The 16262-nt window shown below is 43.6% G+C and overlaps 1 protein-coding gene across 1 annotated transcript in view; it reads left to right on the top strand.

The window, feature by feature from the left end:
- Nucleotides 1-16052, top strand: part of PLCL1 (phospholipase C like 1 (inactive)) — a 177883-nt gene extending 161831 nt beyond the window's left edge. The window contains 1 exon segment of the mRNA XM_079311418.1: nucleotides 14305-16052. Within this exon segment, the coding sequence (XP_079167544.1) occupies nucleotides 14305-14487 (183 nt within the window). The 3' untranslated portion in view covers nucleotides 14488-16052.
- Nucleotides 16053-16262: the final 210 nt, after the last annotated feature.

Consider the following 16262-nt stretch of genomic DNA (forward strand, 5'->3'; position numbering starts at 1 on the left):
GACAAGGTCTCTCTTTTCTTGGCCAAGGAAAATACCAAGACATGAGTTGGATTTAGAGCAAGCTAAATATTTGTGTGTGTTTAAAATACATGAGGCCACCCAAGCAATCTTAAATCTCCAAGTACCAACTGCTGGCAATAGGAGGCACTAAGCAGAGAGTAAAGATTACCAGGGTTCACAGCTCTTGATGATCTCCTTCATGATTCTGTGAGTTTCTGTAGGGCATGAAGTCCCAGGATAGCCTGACAAAGAGAAGAGACTTTGTCCCCTGTTAATCAGTTATTGCTGGGGTTCTGATGAATAATGTCACATCAGGAGTGTTTTCACTGACTGGCAAGGAATGATTGTCCAGACACTGAGATCAGGCAGAGTCTGTGTTTATCTGTCCAGGCACAGGGACCCACATGGGCCTGCACTTGCCTGCCTGCAGTGCTGGTGCTTATGAGGAGCAGCACTCACCTCCCCACTACGCACAGCCCTTGCGGAACCAAGACAATTAATAGTTTCTGTTTTTCCAGGGAGTACACTCCAGCCTTTACCACCTATTTGGGTTAAAAAAAAAAAAAAAAAAAAAAAAAGACTGTAAAGGCCTGTGAGAAGCTGAGTAGTTCCTACTGCTGATAAATATTTAGCTGCTGTGGCTCTAAGCTCTGCTCAGATATTTGGCATGGAAGGTGCTTGGTATGAGGCTCTGCTGTTTTCCATGGTGATAGTACCTGGCAGACCCAGGGACCCATTTGGCTGTTGGGGAAAGAGCTGATAGCCAGAGTCATCTGAGCAGAAATGTGTGTTCCTGCCAATTTTCTCACTTTGCTCTTGTTCCTTCAATGCCAGGGCTCTACTCCTACTCCTAGGTGTTTCACAATGGTGGGTTTAAGGACAACATACTCCTGCAGTCAGTGTGGACCCAAGTGTATGACAGACCAAAAATGAAGGGTCATTGAAGTTCATGCAGAAAACAAGTACTGTGAGGTGCCTTCCTTTGATATAAACTATTTTTTTCTTTTTTTTTTTTTTTCTTTAATACAAAGTTCTGCAATTCAGGTCTAAATATTACTCCTTCAGTTCTGTTGGGATGAGTTTGTATGTATGCAAACACATATTTTGACTAAAATAAGTCAGAGATGCATCACGAGCAATCTTATGATGTCTTTTACTTTAAGTGATGTGACATATTGCCAAAAGCCATGGATTTGATGCCAGGGTGCTGGCTGTGCATGCAGGGTGAGATGCATCATGCAGTGATGGGAGAGAGGGCCAGGATAATGTGGGGTCACTGTGTCTGGTACCCCTTGTGCCAAGGCCACCTCAGCAGCATGGGCTTTGAGCCCAGCCAAGGGTTGGCACACAGGTCGTGTGCATAGAAAACTATTTTTAGTGTCACTTCACAAATGGAGGTTTGTCAAGATATTTGAAAGGCAAAATAGATGCCCAGCTCTCTCTCTTGTGTAGGCTGGCAGTGAAGCCCTCTGCTTAATTGTCTGTCCTAACTCTATTACCTCTCTGTGCCAAACAGTTTTTACTGTTTCTTTTCCCCAGCCTCAAATCCCATTCCCTCTGCATTGTTCCAGGTGTATCATCTAAATCAGTGTGGGGGGCGAACCAGTTGTGACCCCCCTCCTTGATTAGGCTAAGCTTTGCATGGCTCTGATTCTGTCCTTCACCAAGATGCAGTTCCTGTGAGTTATTCCTCTGCATTTTGTACCATCTTTGCCCTCAGGTGACTTTGTGGGACCTGGTACTGCTGTATTTATACCTTTGGGTCAGACCCATCACAGCCTGAGCCCCATCTGTGCTGCTCATGTCACTCTATCAGCCTGGCAGGGATTTTGTCACCTGGGTGTGAAGGCCAACTTCTCCTGAGGGGGTGTGTCATTTGGTCCAAAGACTCTGCAACTGGAAAAGTAATTAAAAATGTTCAGGTAGAATAAGAAGAGAGTTTGTTCTCTGAAAGCTATTTTAGGCAGCAACAAGATTATCACCTATGAAGAGGTTATTTGAAAAATCAGCAGGTAGGCTTACAGTTTTCTTGAAAATCTTCATCTTTTGAGGAAAAGTAGCTACTCCTACACGCATGTGCTTGGACAGAACTGCAGAGCAGTGCTGGAAAGTTGGTACTATTAAAGGGAGGCAGTGGGAAGAGGAGGGGTGGCATGTAGGAAAGGTGGAAAGGTGTAAGTGGCTCCCCACCAAAGCAGGATTGCTTGGATATGAAAACTGGGTCAGGTTTTACTGACCACTCTCAGGAAGAGAAGTGCAGGCAGAAACTGCAGCTGGCATAGGAACTTAGGCAACTTCTGCCACCACCCCCTCCCTCCCCTGCAATGGTGACGTTTTTATCTGAGACATGGATATCAAAGACTGCTGTACTTGCAGTGGAGTTAATTAACACAACCTGGAACACATGGAAATTGGGAATCTAGTTTGTGCCAATCTGACAACGTGACCTTGTTCAGAGGAATTAATAAGACTGTAATGAAAGTACAAATTTCTGCAGAAATTCACACATTTCTCGCTTCTATCTGTCAATGGCTGTACTAACAAAGGACAAAAGAAAAGGACCAGCTGCCTCTGTCAGGTATTCTGGATTGCAGTGTAACCCAAGCCAAGCTGCCAGGGCACTGGCACTGATTTGTACACTGCAAGAACATTAGCAGAGAATTGCTTGTATGTTGCTTTTTTCCAGCATTTGCTTATTTTTAAATCTGTGCTGTGCCATTCCCTGGGAGCTGTAACTGGTACTCACCTGAAATGGTTGTGTTTGAATGGTGTGTGATAAGAGATTCAACATCTTCTAAAAATCACTCTTGTGGTATATTTGGAGCTCCTTACAGCTCCTGTCAGCAGATCACATACAGTTTCCCAGAGCTTACAAATGATGACAAGCTGACTGCCCTTTTTTGTTGTGTGAATTACATGCCAGCATCTACAAAACCTGCTCCCTGTGGGGGAATGGGTATCTAATTTAAGACAGTTTCTCAGGGGAGCTCAGGAGGTGATGAAAGCTGCTGGTTGCTCCATTGGAACTTCCTCCTCTGCAGTTGCTGAGATGGTATTTGGGCTTTCCCTGGCACAGTCAGTGGCCTCAGTGGAATCCAGGCATTTCTTTTATAATGGAGCAGTACCTGGTCCTTGTGCTTGGCTGAAGCTGGGGGCTGGCATGTTTCTGTGTGAATGCCAAGTCCTGACCTTCTCCCGCCTGAGCATTGATAGAAATCCTCTCTCCACATGTCACAATGTGCATAATGCAATTGTTAGCCAGGACCTTTGACTTCTTCTGTATTTGTGTCAGTGTATGAGTCATGGGAGCCAAACTTGGAATCCAGCAGGGAGTGATTTGCTGGCACATCCTTCCCTGTTTCATCGTGCCAGTCTAGATTCCATTACTGCCTCCTGACATTGAAAAGCGGTTATGCACACCTCTACATATTCTGAGAGTTGTGGTAAAAATAAAATGTTCTTTAACTCAATGGTGGTATTGATTAATTTTTGTTGTCTGGAACCACTAGGAGTAGAAGGCTGTGGAGTAAAGACTCCTGTGTTTATATGTGTGATTATTGGGTTTGCAGGGAGGGATGAAATAGTGAAAAGCCACAAACTGAATTAAGTGAAAGTAGTGGGTGTTCAGTGAGACCAGGTATTGGATCTGCAGTTTTTCTCCTCTAGAACTTATGGTAGACCCCCTAAGCCCTAAATGTGTCAGGCATTTCAAAAACCTTGCATGGGAGCTAGGGAAATCAGAGACCCAAGTACTTGTGGGTGGAAGTAAGCTTTTTTGTAGGAACAATGGATTAGGAAACTGCAATCTGGTTTTTTGACAGCTGCAGTCTTCATTTACCTGGGTCAGATGAATTCAAGGGTCAGGTCATGAAACCTGTGGGAGATAAAGGACACTTTCTTATGGGTCATTTCCCCAGGTACAGGTGGGATCCATTTATGGAGAAAAGTGGAGACAAAACCAGTTATTCGTGTGCTGAGGCAGCTGCTATATTTTTTTTTAGATCACAAAAAGAAAAAGATGGCATTTCTGATTTCAGAAAGGCTCTTACATGAGAGCAGACTAACTTAGAGGAGTAAGTTAAAAATGCGTATTTAGCTGCTCTTTTCACCAGTACCCTCTGTGTTACAGATAAGACATAGGTCTGGTATTGGCAGGAAGAGCCTGACTGATAGGCTGTGATTGCTCTGAATAGTAATAATAGAGGTGATAATTGCAGCTAAGTTCTCACTCTGTTCCCTGGGTTCCGCGGGATGGTGACCTAGGGATGCTGCTGCATGTAGCAGTGGGGAGGAGCTGAGCCACATGAACCCACAGAAAAGCACTTCAAAAAGTATTTTTACGTTTTCAGGCATTGATAGTGGTAGTAGTAGGACAACCTGAGTGGCCTAATTTAGAAGTCTGGGATTAACAGGCTGGGACTGGAGGCTGCCAGCAGGAGCAGGACAGTTTCCTTCAGAGGAAAGCTCAGTGGTCTGATGCTGGGTAGTCATCTTCTCCAACCCTGCCCAGTAACTTGGAGGTATTATTATAGACACCTGTAATAATGGCCTAAACGTTGAGTTCAATTTGGCTGAGAAGCCTTGCATTTTATGTGGCATGGTATTGTAATGGATTGTAAATTATGCTTGTTCAGTTTTTGTCACTGACATTTTGGGGCAATGAATTTGTAAATGAATACTACCCCTGTTCTACACCACTAATTTTTGTGCTTTGCTCACTCAGTTTGCTGTTTCTGTTCCCATCTTTCTAAAAAACAGAAACAGAGGTTTCTTACTTACACTTAGCCCTGTTTCTGACCCCTGCTGATTTTCTCCTCCCCTCTCAGTTGCTTCCTTTCAGTAGCTCTCTGTCTTCTGGGTCAGTGTTCTGCTTACAAAAATAACCCTATCCACTTCTGTTTGTACTTGATCTCAAATCTGCACTGGGAAGACAGGACTGGGATTCTCCCAGGGGAAACAAGTCCTGTTAGTATGTGAGGCCCGTGGCTTTCGTGCCCATAGGAGCCTCTTTAACCACTGGCTGGCAGAACATGAGCAGAGAGGGTGGCACAGCTCTGCTTTCACTGAGCTCACTGTCCAGCCTCACCAGCAAACCTGCCTTTGAGAGCAGGGCACCAGAATGACAGGGCTGATCCCTGCACAGGGGTGAGGGGAATCAGAGCGTTGGCTCAGGGATCCTATAAAAACCCGTTCTCTCCTAGTAGTTAGACAGCAGTTTGTGTTATTTTATTTTGGCATTTAATCCTTCATGTGACTTGGAGGCTTTGGTCTCGGCTTAAAGCTTTCTGCTTCAGCATAAAGTTGTTTGTGGCCTGTGCTGCTTGTGAACAGCTTAGAACTGGCTGCCCACAGCTCCTAGCAGGGAGGGAGGAGAGGGCTGTCTTGTCCCATGTGGGGGAGTAGGAATGGGGATGGCTTCTGCAGATTCCCATGGCCCACTCAGCTGGTGGTATTGGCCAGCAGCCACCGCAGCAGCAGCATTTGCAAACCACATAGTTGCTAAGGCACTAGTGCTTGTGGCAGAAAGGAGCAGAGCCTTAGGGAGAGCATGTGGGAGCAATGCTGAAGGTGTTCTGTCCACAAACACTCTGCTCTGACAGGCACCATTTGATTTCATCTTGATTAGATTATTTCAGTTAGCATTAAGCACAGCTGTAGGTATTTTTTTTAGCTAGTACTCCAGCAACTCAAAGGAGAGCAGTGACAATGTTTGTGTGACATTGCTGCAAGCCTCCCTCCCTCCAAAAAAAACAGCGCAGGTGTGTATTTTCTTCAGTGAAAGAAGAGTCAGCTCAGAGTTGGCCACTACACCCTTTCCAGGTTCTGATGAACTTAAGGGACGTCTTGCAGCTACACTGCGACGAAGGGACATGATTTTGATGTTAACTGTGCTTCCAGCCTGTGCGTCTGAGTCAGTACAAAGGGCACCAGGTAGCAAGGGTTGCCAGCCAAATGTTTTGCTTGGGCGTTGCCTTTCACAGGTCTTTCATTAGATGCAAGACATCTCTTTTCCTGCAGCTAGTCCTTTTACTCAGAAAAATCAAATGCAAAAAAAAAAAAAAAAAAAAGTATATATATAGTGTACTTTCTGCCTCATCTTTCTTCCCGTTTGTTTGTTTGTTTGTTTCTGGGACTCTCTGGACCGGTACCTGTGAGAGATTGGGTTTGGTGATGAAAGGAGGACTAGAAAATAAGTGCCTGGACATGCAGCTTCAACTCTGATTTCATGGATGTGTATCAAAAATAAACAGTGCCCATATTTTTTCAGAGATGTGGGGTTTTCTTAATATTACTTGTCCACTCCTGGGCTTCCAGCCAGCCCTGTGATTTTAACCTTATCACCAGAAAAAAGGCAGGTTCCTAGCATTGAGGGGTTGACAGCAAGAGTCCATACATTTGTGACTGTGCTTGCAAACTGTCTGCCTGATGTTGTGCCTGAGACACACAGGCAGCTGAACTGCTCAGCACATGGCTAACGTCAAATTAATAGCATTATTTCTGAAAGCAAATTCCTGCTGCAGCACAGTTACAGTCAATGTTCACATTCATTGCTTTTGACAGCCTGATATAACATAATTTAATTTAAATGCCCATGTGAGACAGAAGCATAGGCATTTATTTAAAAAATAAAAAAAGCCCACTCTTTTTATACACAAAATGCTTGCTTGAAGGAATAAATTAGTAGCCACGGACTGCAATTGATTTGCAAGAGCCTCTGAATTTCAGTGAAGAGTTCTTTTTAAACATCAATAAGGAAGGCTGTAGCATGAGTGCTTTTGCCACTTAGGTGCTCAAACAAATGCTTGGTGTTAATTCCTTGTCAGGTTTTGATCAAGGGTTTGGGGGGGGGGCACTCTACTGAATTTGAGAGCAAGCTGACAATGTATGTCCTTTGCCTTTGTCTCGTTAGGCAAATCCTGTAAGAGAATTACAAATGCAGACCCTCTTTCCTAAGTTGCCATGGCTGCACAAGGCAGTGATATCCTCATGCTGTCAAGGCCAGCAGCCAGAATCAGAAGTTTTCTAAGTATTTGCTTCTTTGGTAATTGCCTGACTGCTCTCATTGAGGTTCTCCTTGTTTGTTCATTTCCACCTTTCAGGCTGCTCTCAGGGTTGTGTTTGGCTGTGTCACATAATTTGGGAATATACAAGTGGTGGACTGGCAGTTTTGTAGTAACTGGGGAGCTTCGCCCAATGTGGTGGAATGGGGGCTGTGTCTTGGTATCCAGCACAACCATTTAGGTTTTAACTGCACCTTTCCAACAGCTGGAAAAGAAGGCATAAATGGTATGGGTGTTTTTCAAGGGACTGCCATACCAGCAGAGACAGACAGTGTTCCCTCTTCCCAGCCATTTATATCATGCCACTTGCTTTGAGATTGACTGCTTGGCTGTGCAATGAACTGTCACCAGCCTCCTAGAAAACTAACCAGACTCCTGCAGAACAGCTCTGTAAATCCCTTTGCATCGTCCTCTCCAATGCAGACTTATGGGGTGAGATTCAAATGGCAAATTAAATCAGTGTAAAAGTTTTGGATTTTGTGTGGGATGGCCTAATATTGAACAACTGTCAGATTGGGAGTTTAAATAAAGTAATTAAAATCAGATGGAACTGGTTTTCAGGTAACATGAATATTGTTTTTAGCACACCACATTTACATGGTTAGTGTCAGGCTCCATCCCTGGGTCAGGCTACCCACCTGCAGTCACATATCCACTCTGTGTACAGCCCATGGTGTGTAATGGCAGTCCAGCTGCAAGTGAGGTGAATGTTTGATCTGAGTTACAAATTAGGGGCATTCTAATTTCTGCTTGCTTTTCTCATTATTTATTTTTTAGTTCTATTTATTGTAATATATTTAATAATTTTTATTAACGTCCTCTGTTTCTCTTTGCTATGATATCTGAACACCTAGAGAGATCTGTGTCTCAAAGAGGACCAGGCTGATCTACTGGAGCCTGCTGGGTGTTTCGGGCAAGCCATGAGTGAATGGGCTCTGTGCAAGTGCCATAATCCAGATTCCTGCCTACTTTCCCTTGAACTGCTAAGAGACCTTTCTGCTTTTATATGGACCATTATTTCAGAATTTCCTTGTGGATTTTCTACCTAATAATGCTGGTGTTGCCCTCTCTCCCTTACAACTGACTACACTGAAAAAGAGAGTGTGTTTTGTGAATGTTATTTGCAGAGATAGTTGCTCCTCAGCTCTTATCCCAGCAGTTGTCCTTAGGTTAGGTGCTTGCTGGCAAGAGGCTGCTGCCTGGGATTTGTCACCTTAGGGCTCAGTGTCTTGGCGAGGCAGTGAGTGCCCTCAAGGCCTTGAGTGCTTCTTGCAGGTTTAATTTTGTTTTTGAGACTCGTGCAAACGGGATTTTTTTTTTTTCCTGAGTAAGGAGTAAAACAGTTGGGACATACAGAGCAGTCAGGACTGGTTCTGTGCTTCCCAGTGCTTTTCCTGGGAAAAGGAGCTTGGGTTTCTACCTTAGCCCTCTGTGTAATGAGAGATGGGCAGGAAAGCCTGGAGCCAGTATCCATATGGCTGATTCATGAAGTAAATGGAGAAAAGATGACACGGGGAATAATTTGGGTTAGAAGCAAGAATTAGCAGGAGATTGTTCCTGTTAACTATCCATCTCCTCTTCTTTGTCATCGTCCTCAGCCTTGTCCTCCTAGGCATCCCAGCTGTTGCTACAGTGCATTGAGCAGATCAACCCTGGAGCTCTGACCTTGTTGCCTGACACAACCTTAGATGATTTCATTTGGTTTCTATCATGTAACCTTGTGTCAAAACTGCACACAATAATCTATTCCACAGTAGTTACGCTTTGCTGCTCTTGCTTACAAAGATTTAGCACTTTATATATAATGGTGCCTGCCTTTCCCTAGGTGGATGTTTTCTTTTCCATCCATCTCAGATCTCTTCTCTGTGTGATATAATTGATTCTCAGTTGTTTCCTTCTTGCAAATTTCTGCTAGACCTTGCTTTGGGAAATGAGAGAGAAGGTCTCTGGCTGTCAGTAACATGCTGATATACCAAAATGAGATGCTCAGTTTGATATCTGAAATCACCAGCACATCCTGCAAAATGTGATGACTCAGGCCTCAGCAAGCACTCGGTCGGATCGCCTGATTTACTCACTGTCAAAGCTGTTGCTGGTTTCAGCCAGGTAGCAACAAACTCTTGCATTTGTTTTATAATGGATAAGTGAGAAGCTCTGCCCGAAACTGAGACCTTAAATGGTACACCAGTAGCACAAGGAATGCCATTTAAGTGCCATCTTTTATATTTATGGCCTTTTTATTTCCTATCAGGAAGTGAATTTTTGCTGTACAAGGGTTTAAAGATAAATTGGCAAGTAACATTTGGACCCTGCTTTTCCTGTGGTGTAACTCATTTTTGCAATCCTTTATTTTTCAGTGTGTGAGAAGTGATTATAGCTTTGTGTCTAATCTTTGTGTACAGTAATTTTTCATGCCAACATGTGCATTATGATCTCTGTCACAGACAATAAAGCAAAGCTGTTGACAAACTATCTGCAGCAATAATGGAAAGGGTGGGCTTTTACAGTCTGCATTGATTCAGCAACACTGTTTTTGGAGTAGTCTGTTCTGAAATGTGAATGTGTCATAAATTCAAATCTATTGTTCCCACATTTAACATTGAAGGAGGCATGGAAAAAAAAATCTGCTTTTTGTAATAAGTTTAACATAACAGTCTAATCTTTTCATTAATGGTTTCCTACCCAAGATTACATTTTCAAAGCCATATGTGGTCATTTAATTGTGTGCCTCCTTATTAATATTAAACACAATTAACCCTACTATGACACTTTGAAAATGCACCCTTTGCAGTAAATGCTGCCTCCACACAACGTGTCCCAATGTGAGAGCAGCTCTCCAGCATTTGGAGTCCCTTGGCACAGATGGTCAGTGCTGTGACCGTGCCTGTGTTGCCTCTGAAATGTGGAGTGGTGCGGTGCTTGCGGCTGTTTCATTTGACTGTGTCTGGCTTTTTCAGCCACCCGCTGGCATCCACTGACAGCCTCTGGAGATTTTACTTGGTGATTAAATAGTAATGAAAGAGCTTGATTCTTTGAGAATAAGTTAAAAAATAACAGTAATATCATGACCATGATGTGGGATGGGTGTTAAGACCGCCGTTATTTGTTTGTATTTACTCAGCCCTGGAGGATTGGAGAGAAAAGCTCCCATAATGTGCTGTCAGAGAATGTGTCTGCTCAGGAGATAAGCGACTGCCTGCTTTAGCAAGCAGCAGATTAGAAAATGGCTTTCACAGCTACTGCCTCAGCCTCCCTGGAAACACAGCCAGTTTGCAATGCCAGGAAAGCCCCATTGCTCAGCATGGGATTTTCTGCCTCACCAGGAGCAGTGCAAGGTGCTCATGTAGGGCACCTGTCAGTGCAGTTCACTCCTGCATGGGCCCAGTCTTGCCTTCAGGGTCCTCTTGCAGCCCCTGATGCCGGTGTGGGAGCTGCCAGCACAGAAGCTGTGGGTGCTGCCAGTGACATAACCAGGGTCTCCAGTGCTGGGAGTGCCCACAACCTGGCCTGTGTGTTGCAGGGTCTTTCCTTGAAAGGATAAGAACAGTAATTATTTGTGTACATGACCATATATTTATATTTACATAGAAATATACATGCAATGTATATAAAATAAATAATATTGTGAAGTTGAAGACAAAATGGTGCCACTAACCCAGCTTTCATTTTCCCAGCCCCAGAATGAGTTGCTGTTGGATATAGAGCTGTCATCTTGACTCACAAAAACTTTTGATATATTATTTGGAAAAAACCAACTGAACCTACAACTACATGGAATTTGTCCCATCGGTAGCCATTGCCAGTGTCTGTCTAGAGCTACTTGTGTTTCTTAAATCCATTCATGGCTCGTCACGGGAACTGAACAATATTTAAAACCATGTCAGATTATGGGTTTTCTAAGCAGTATTAACCTGTCAAGGTAGAGGCTTATAGTCTTGCTGTTGCTTGACAATCTGCATTATTTGTTCTGTAATGTTGATTTATGCTGAGGCTCTGCAGTTAGGTGTAGTTAGGTATAGGAAACCCGACTTTTAATGTTCCCTAAGGCTAAATGAAAATGGACCCCTTGATCAGTTTTTGTTAGAACACGTGATTAGACTTTTCTGCTTTAATTCACCGTCCTGCCAAATGCTGAGTTTAAACTTTCTCACGAGTATGTATTTTCAGAAAGGCTGAGGATACCAGTAACAGGAAGGGAGATAGATGGATAGTTGCTGAAGTGGACTGTAATGCTCTCCTTGTCTGGAAGAGAGATGCTTTGTTTGTAAGGGCAAGCAGGATGGTTCTGTGCACAGAGATGATCACAATGACTAGTTTGTGAAGGTTGTTTCAATGCAATCATGCTTGTAAAGTTTACTCTAGCTTCTATCCAGTATTTAGTTTGTTAAGGTGTTGACACAATTTCGCTGACATTCTTAAGTGGATTATGCTCACAGCCAGTTTTTCAAAGCAAACAGATGGCTTTTCAAACGGAGCATGCACACAGATTTTTTTTTTTAATGGTGTCTCTAGAATTATGACAGCTCTGTCAGAGAGGGCTAGTTTGTCGTTAATTTTCTCATGACAGACGATTCAAAATAATCTTTGCTTCTTCGTCTTGCTCAAATGAACCAGCTGTTTATAAAAATAAAAAATACAAGGAGACTAAGACATAAATCAATTGGTCTGTTCATGAATGGAATTGCACTATTTTGATAAGTCTACTTCTGTTTTTAGATCACTGTAAAATAAGAATGTCTTCAAAATATTTGAAGTATGCTCAGCAGGCATGTGTTTCTTCTTGGAACCTGAAGACATGTTGTGCATTGCCTCAGACAAAATCTGTAATCTGAATTGCCTTGTTACTCAAATGTGAAATATGTATAAGAGAGATCCGGTGGCTTGGCACTTTGACGTGGGGTGTGGAGTCCATTGGCTTCTGGGGACTTCAGGTGTGAGTCTTGGCAGGGCAGAGTCAGGCTCTCATCCTCCACGCAGTGCATCTAATCCCAAATAGTGTCCATCCATGCGTGTCAGACCCTGGACAGACACACACAGTTTGTGGGCTGCCCTTAGAAACATTTCCAAGCTTTGCCCTCACCCTGGAGAGGGGCTGCTTCTTGCACTAAGGGGATTTTTCTGTTCTTGGACATGAGCACACAGTGCTGGGTTTTGGCTTGAAGAGGTTCAGGCTGCAAAGCATGGTCACACTGATTTTTCCCTGTCTGATGGTGAAGTCTTTAGTGTTTCTTTGGTCCTGTGCACATAAGTAGTGACTGGGGTATTTCATCCTAAACCCAAATTATTTAAAACTGCATTGTGCATTTGTGAAGAGATGGAAGATGTATTGAGGAGATACACCCTTTCTGATAACATTATCATGTCTTTAATGATACGTAGTTTGTCTGGCAGTGTTGTTGTTGTCCCTGCCACTACAGCACTGGCACTGTTCCTTTTGCAGACAGGAAGGGACACCAAGATGGGGCAGGTGCTCCAGGCAGCTCTGGGGCTCTTGAATTCTTGCCTACCATCTTTAACCATAAGCAAAACCTCTAATATAAAAGCAGGCTCAGAGTAGCGAGAAAGATCTGCTCCATAAATTATTCTTGTTTTGGTTTTTTTCACACCATGCCTGCTGACTGGATCCCAAGCTCTTTGTGTATTCCCTCAACTGTCATGCTGCTGAGACACAAATCCCTTCAAAAGAGCTTCATAGCAAATAGCACAGAGCTGCTCACACAGTCCCAGTGCTTTTTGTTATTCTCACACTGAGTTGTATTCCCAGCATCTGGATGGTGATTTGCATCATTCAGCAGGGACAAATTTGTGGCACCAGGAGATGAGGCAATCGCGTTCTCAGGCACAGGCTGCTGTCCCTGGATGACGTGGTGTCCCACGTGGTGTTTACCAGTGCTGCAGCCTTGCAAGCCACCATTGTTTCTTGGTTGTGAACATTCTGTACAGGGGTTCAGGCCCTGTGAATCCAGTGCCAGGCACTGGCAAAAAGGGAACTGTGCTCATCAGTGTAGGATAAATCTTCCTAGGTCTGGGGAAAGGGAGGGCAGAGATGCTCCCACTGTTGGCAGGTGTCACACTGTGATACATCCAACACCGCTGATTTGTTTTGAGAACCTGAGAAGGGGCAAGTGATCAGTCACACCTCCAGTGAGCCCAAAGTCCTGATGTGGTGTCTGTAGTATCCTGTGAGGCTCATCAAAGTATCTGGGACTTGCAGGAAATCAGGTTGGGTGGCAGAGACCTGAATGTGACATTTCAGTCAGTGGAGGTATTCCTTATGAATATGAGTGTAACCAGCTGCAGCATGTGCTGTACTTCAAGCTGTACTTGGGGTGACATTAGAAGAAGAGGAGCTCAAGTTCCTACTGATACTGAATTTTAATAACCAGATGCATCTCCTGGCTTTTATTTATTTGTATCCTGTAGCTCCAGAATCTTGTCGCTTCATGGCACTTGAGATATCAATATTGCATAAATATTCATTTTGGCATTTCTGAACCCCAACTCCTTAATACAAATTTCATATGACACATTTTTCCTGATTGTTACAAATTGGACTGACACCCTGTTAGTCACCTCATGTTTACATGCTCTGAGAAGATACAGAAGCAGTGTGTTGTTCATGAAGCCTCATTCTCATTTGCCTTCTCAAAGGTCTCAGATGAAACAGTTCAGAAGGATTCACTGGAGTGCTGTGGCTTGATGTGTTTCATATGGGCACAGCTTGGCCTGCTCTGCTCTAGGAGGGCCCAAGGCTGGGTATCAAATCCAGGTGCAAGGGGAGGGGTGGGTTATCAGAGTCTGTCAGCTCCTAAGGGGTCTAATGGCTGGGAACACACAGCTATTGCCATGTGGGATCTGATGCCAGGGAGCAGAGGGGAGCTTGGGGAGAGGGGTGCCATGTGCCATCGCTGCTCTGGCCCTGGCAGGACCTCGCTGCTGACTGTGGAAGAGGAAATGCCTTCTCCTGCAGCCTCCTTCAGTTCAGGCTGAAATTTCCTCCCAAAGGGGGTGACATGGAAGTGGGGGGAGTCTAGTGCCTGTCCCACCCTGTCCAGTGCTGGCTGCTGCCTTCCTCACTGTGCTGGCACCAAGCTGCAAGAGGGGATTCTGTCCCATTTCCAGAGGGCGGAGATGACTTGAGATGGGACCTGGGACCTGTAGGGACACAGGAGCAGCATTGCTGCAATTAGTCCTGAGCGATGTGTGCAATCCCTGACTCTCCTGCATGTCTGTGCATCCCTAGGGCCAAGGAGATCTCCTGAAGAACGCCAAGAACGAAGCCCTGGAGAACATGAAGCAGATCCAGCTGGCGTGCCTGTCGTGTGGACTGAGCAAAGCTGGGAGCGGGCAGGCGGATGCCAAGGCAAAGAGGAGCCTGGAGGCAATACAGGAGAAGGATACTGGAGATGAGAATGGGAGGCTGTGAGGAGAGGCAGAGCTGTCGCATTTGTCACAGATTTCAATAACTCTAAACTATTTTTTTAAAGCATTTAAAAATTCACACAGGAGTGCCCTCTACAGGGTGTGATAGTATTAAAATCCTCACAATGTCAGTATTTTAATGCAGTTAATTTATCCAAGTTAAACTCTGGTAGTGAGATTTCTAATGAAGCCAAGCTGTCTGTATGCAGGTGCGTGTGTGTGTGCGCACATGCAAGTCCTGTAGACACCCTTTCATGCATCACATTAGCCATTTGCTAATTTATTCCTTTGTCATCTTTGAATAGGCCTGTTTATTCTGAAGATCAAAACAAATTGAGAGCACTTGGATCAGTTTTGGGCTTTATTTTACTCTCCAGCTTTTATAATTTTACTTATAGGTTACATTACTTTTATGCTGTTTAAACAAACAAAACAAATATCACTGACAGCTGTTTTTGTGAGGACAAAACTGATTGTTTGCTGCAGACCCTGAAGGTGATTTTTTTAGTGAATAATTACAGCCAACTAAACAAGATAATAAATGGTCAGAGTTGCTAGGTAGATTATCAGTAGATTTGAGGTGTATTTTTTGCTGAATTTAGCAAACTGCTCTTCAGGGTACACCCAGACAACACATACTAATGTAAGAACTAGCTAATTTAGTTTATTACAGCAAAACATTGCTACCTTGTAGATCTGCAAGACAGTTACAGTCTTTGCTGATAGGTATTAACCTGAGTAGTAATGATCATAGCTAGTCAGCCCTGTAATTATGGGGAGAGCTGTGAATGCCCTTTGGTGGTCATGAACTCTGAAGGTGACCTTCAGGCTGTTCTGAAACACCCCGTGGTGCCAGTATTAGAAGGAAGGTTTTCCAGATTTCAAAAAATGTGAGCTTTAGTGCAAGATGTGAGAGGTCAGACCTTGCCTGCCACCTTCTATGTAGATATTGGAGTCAGCTGGACGAAGCAAGCAGGCTCTGGCCTTATGATTTTGTGGTTAAAATCATGCTGTGCTAGAGATTTAAAAGTGAGGCTGAAGAGCTGCTACAGGTGTAGTGTAGAGAAATAGCTTGGAGAAAAACAGGGTGCCAGCGTTTTTGTGCAGCAGCTACAAATATCCTAACACATGTCGTGTGTTTGGGGTAGTTCTGAGAATTGACTGTCTCTTTGTGCCACTGTGGAAAGGAGACAGAGAATGTCCCAAAGCAATGCATCCTTGTCCCTCCTGGTGTCCAGCCCACGCGTGCTCACAACATTCATTTCAATCGTTTAAGTACTGTGCTTGAGTGGAGTATTTGTGTTACCTTTAACAGGACTAAGTGTTTTATGGTTATAAAAAAGACTATATTTATTTAAAGCATTGCTTTTATTTTTAAAAGCTACTTTTTAAATTAATTTGATTAACAAATATGCTAATTTTCTGAACTTAACAAAAAGTAATTGCTGAAAGTTTGATCATTGGAAAATCTTATATAGCTATTGTGTTAAGTTATTTTTGACTTCTTAATAACACTATTATGTTCATGTTGCACATTACTGAGAGAGTAAAGCTATGAAACAACTTTGACCCATGATTTTGCAGTGATTTAACACATGATCCTGGATAAAGGTGGGTTGCAGTGGGTAAGTTGCTTGAGAGAAGGTCCTGCTCTAATAGCTGCTGTGTTATTGCAAAGATTGTAACTTGGGTGCCTTAAATACCATTTCAGTAAAATTTGCCATACTTGTTCAGATCCAGCCCTAAATGCTCTGTTTATCTATCCATAGATTATCAGTT

The sequence above is a fragment of the Erithacus rubecula genome, assembly GCF_903797595.1.
Source record: "Erithacus rubecula genome assembly, chromosome: 8".
Classification (NCBI taxonomy): Eukaryota; Metazoa; Chordata; class Aves; order Passeriformes; family Muscicapidae; genus Erithacus; species Erithacus rubecula.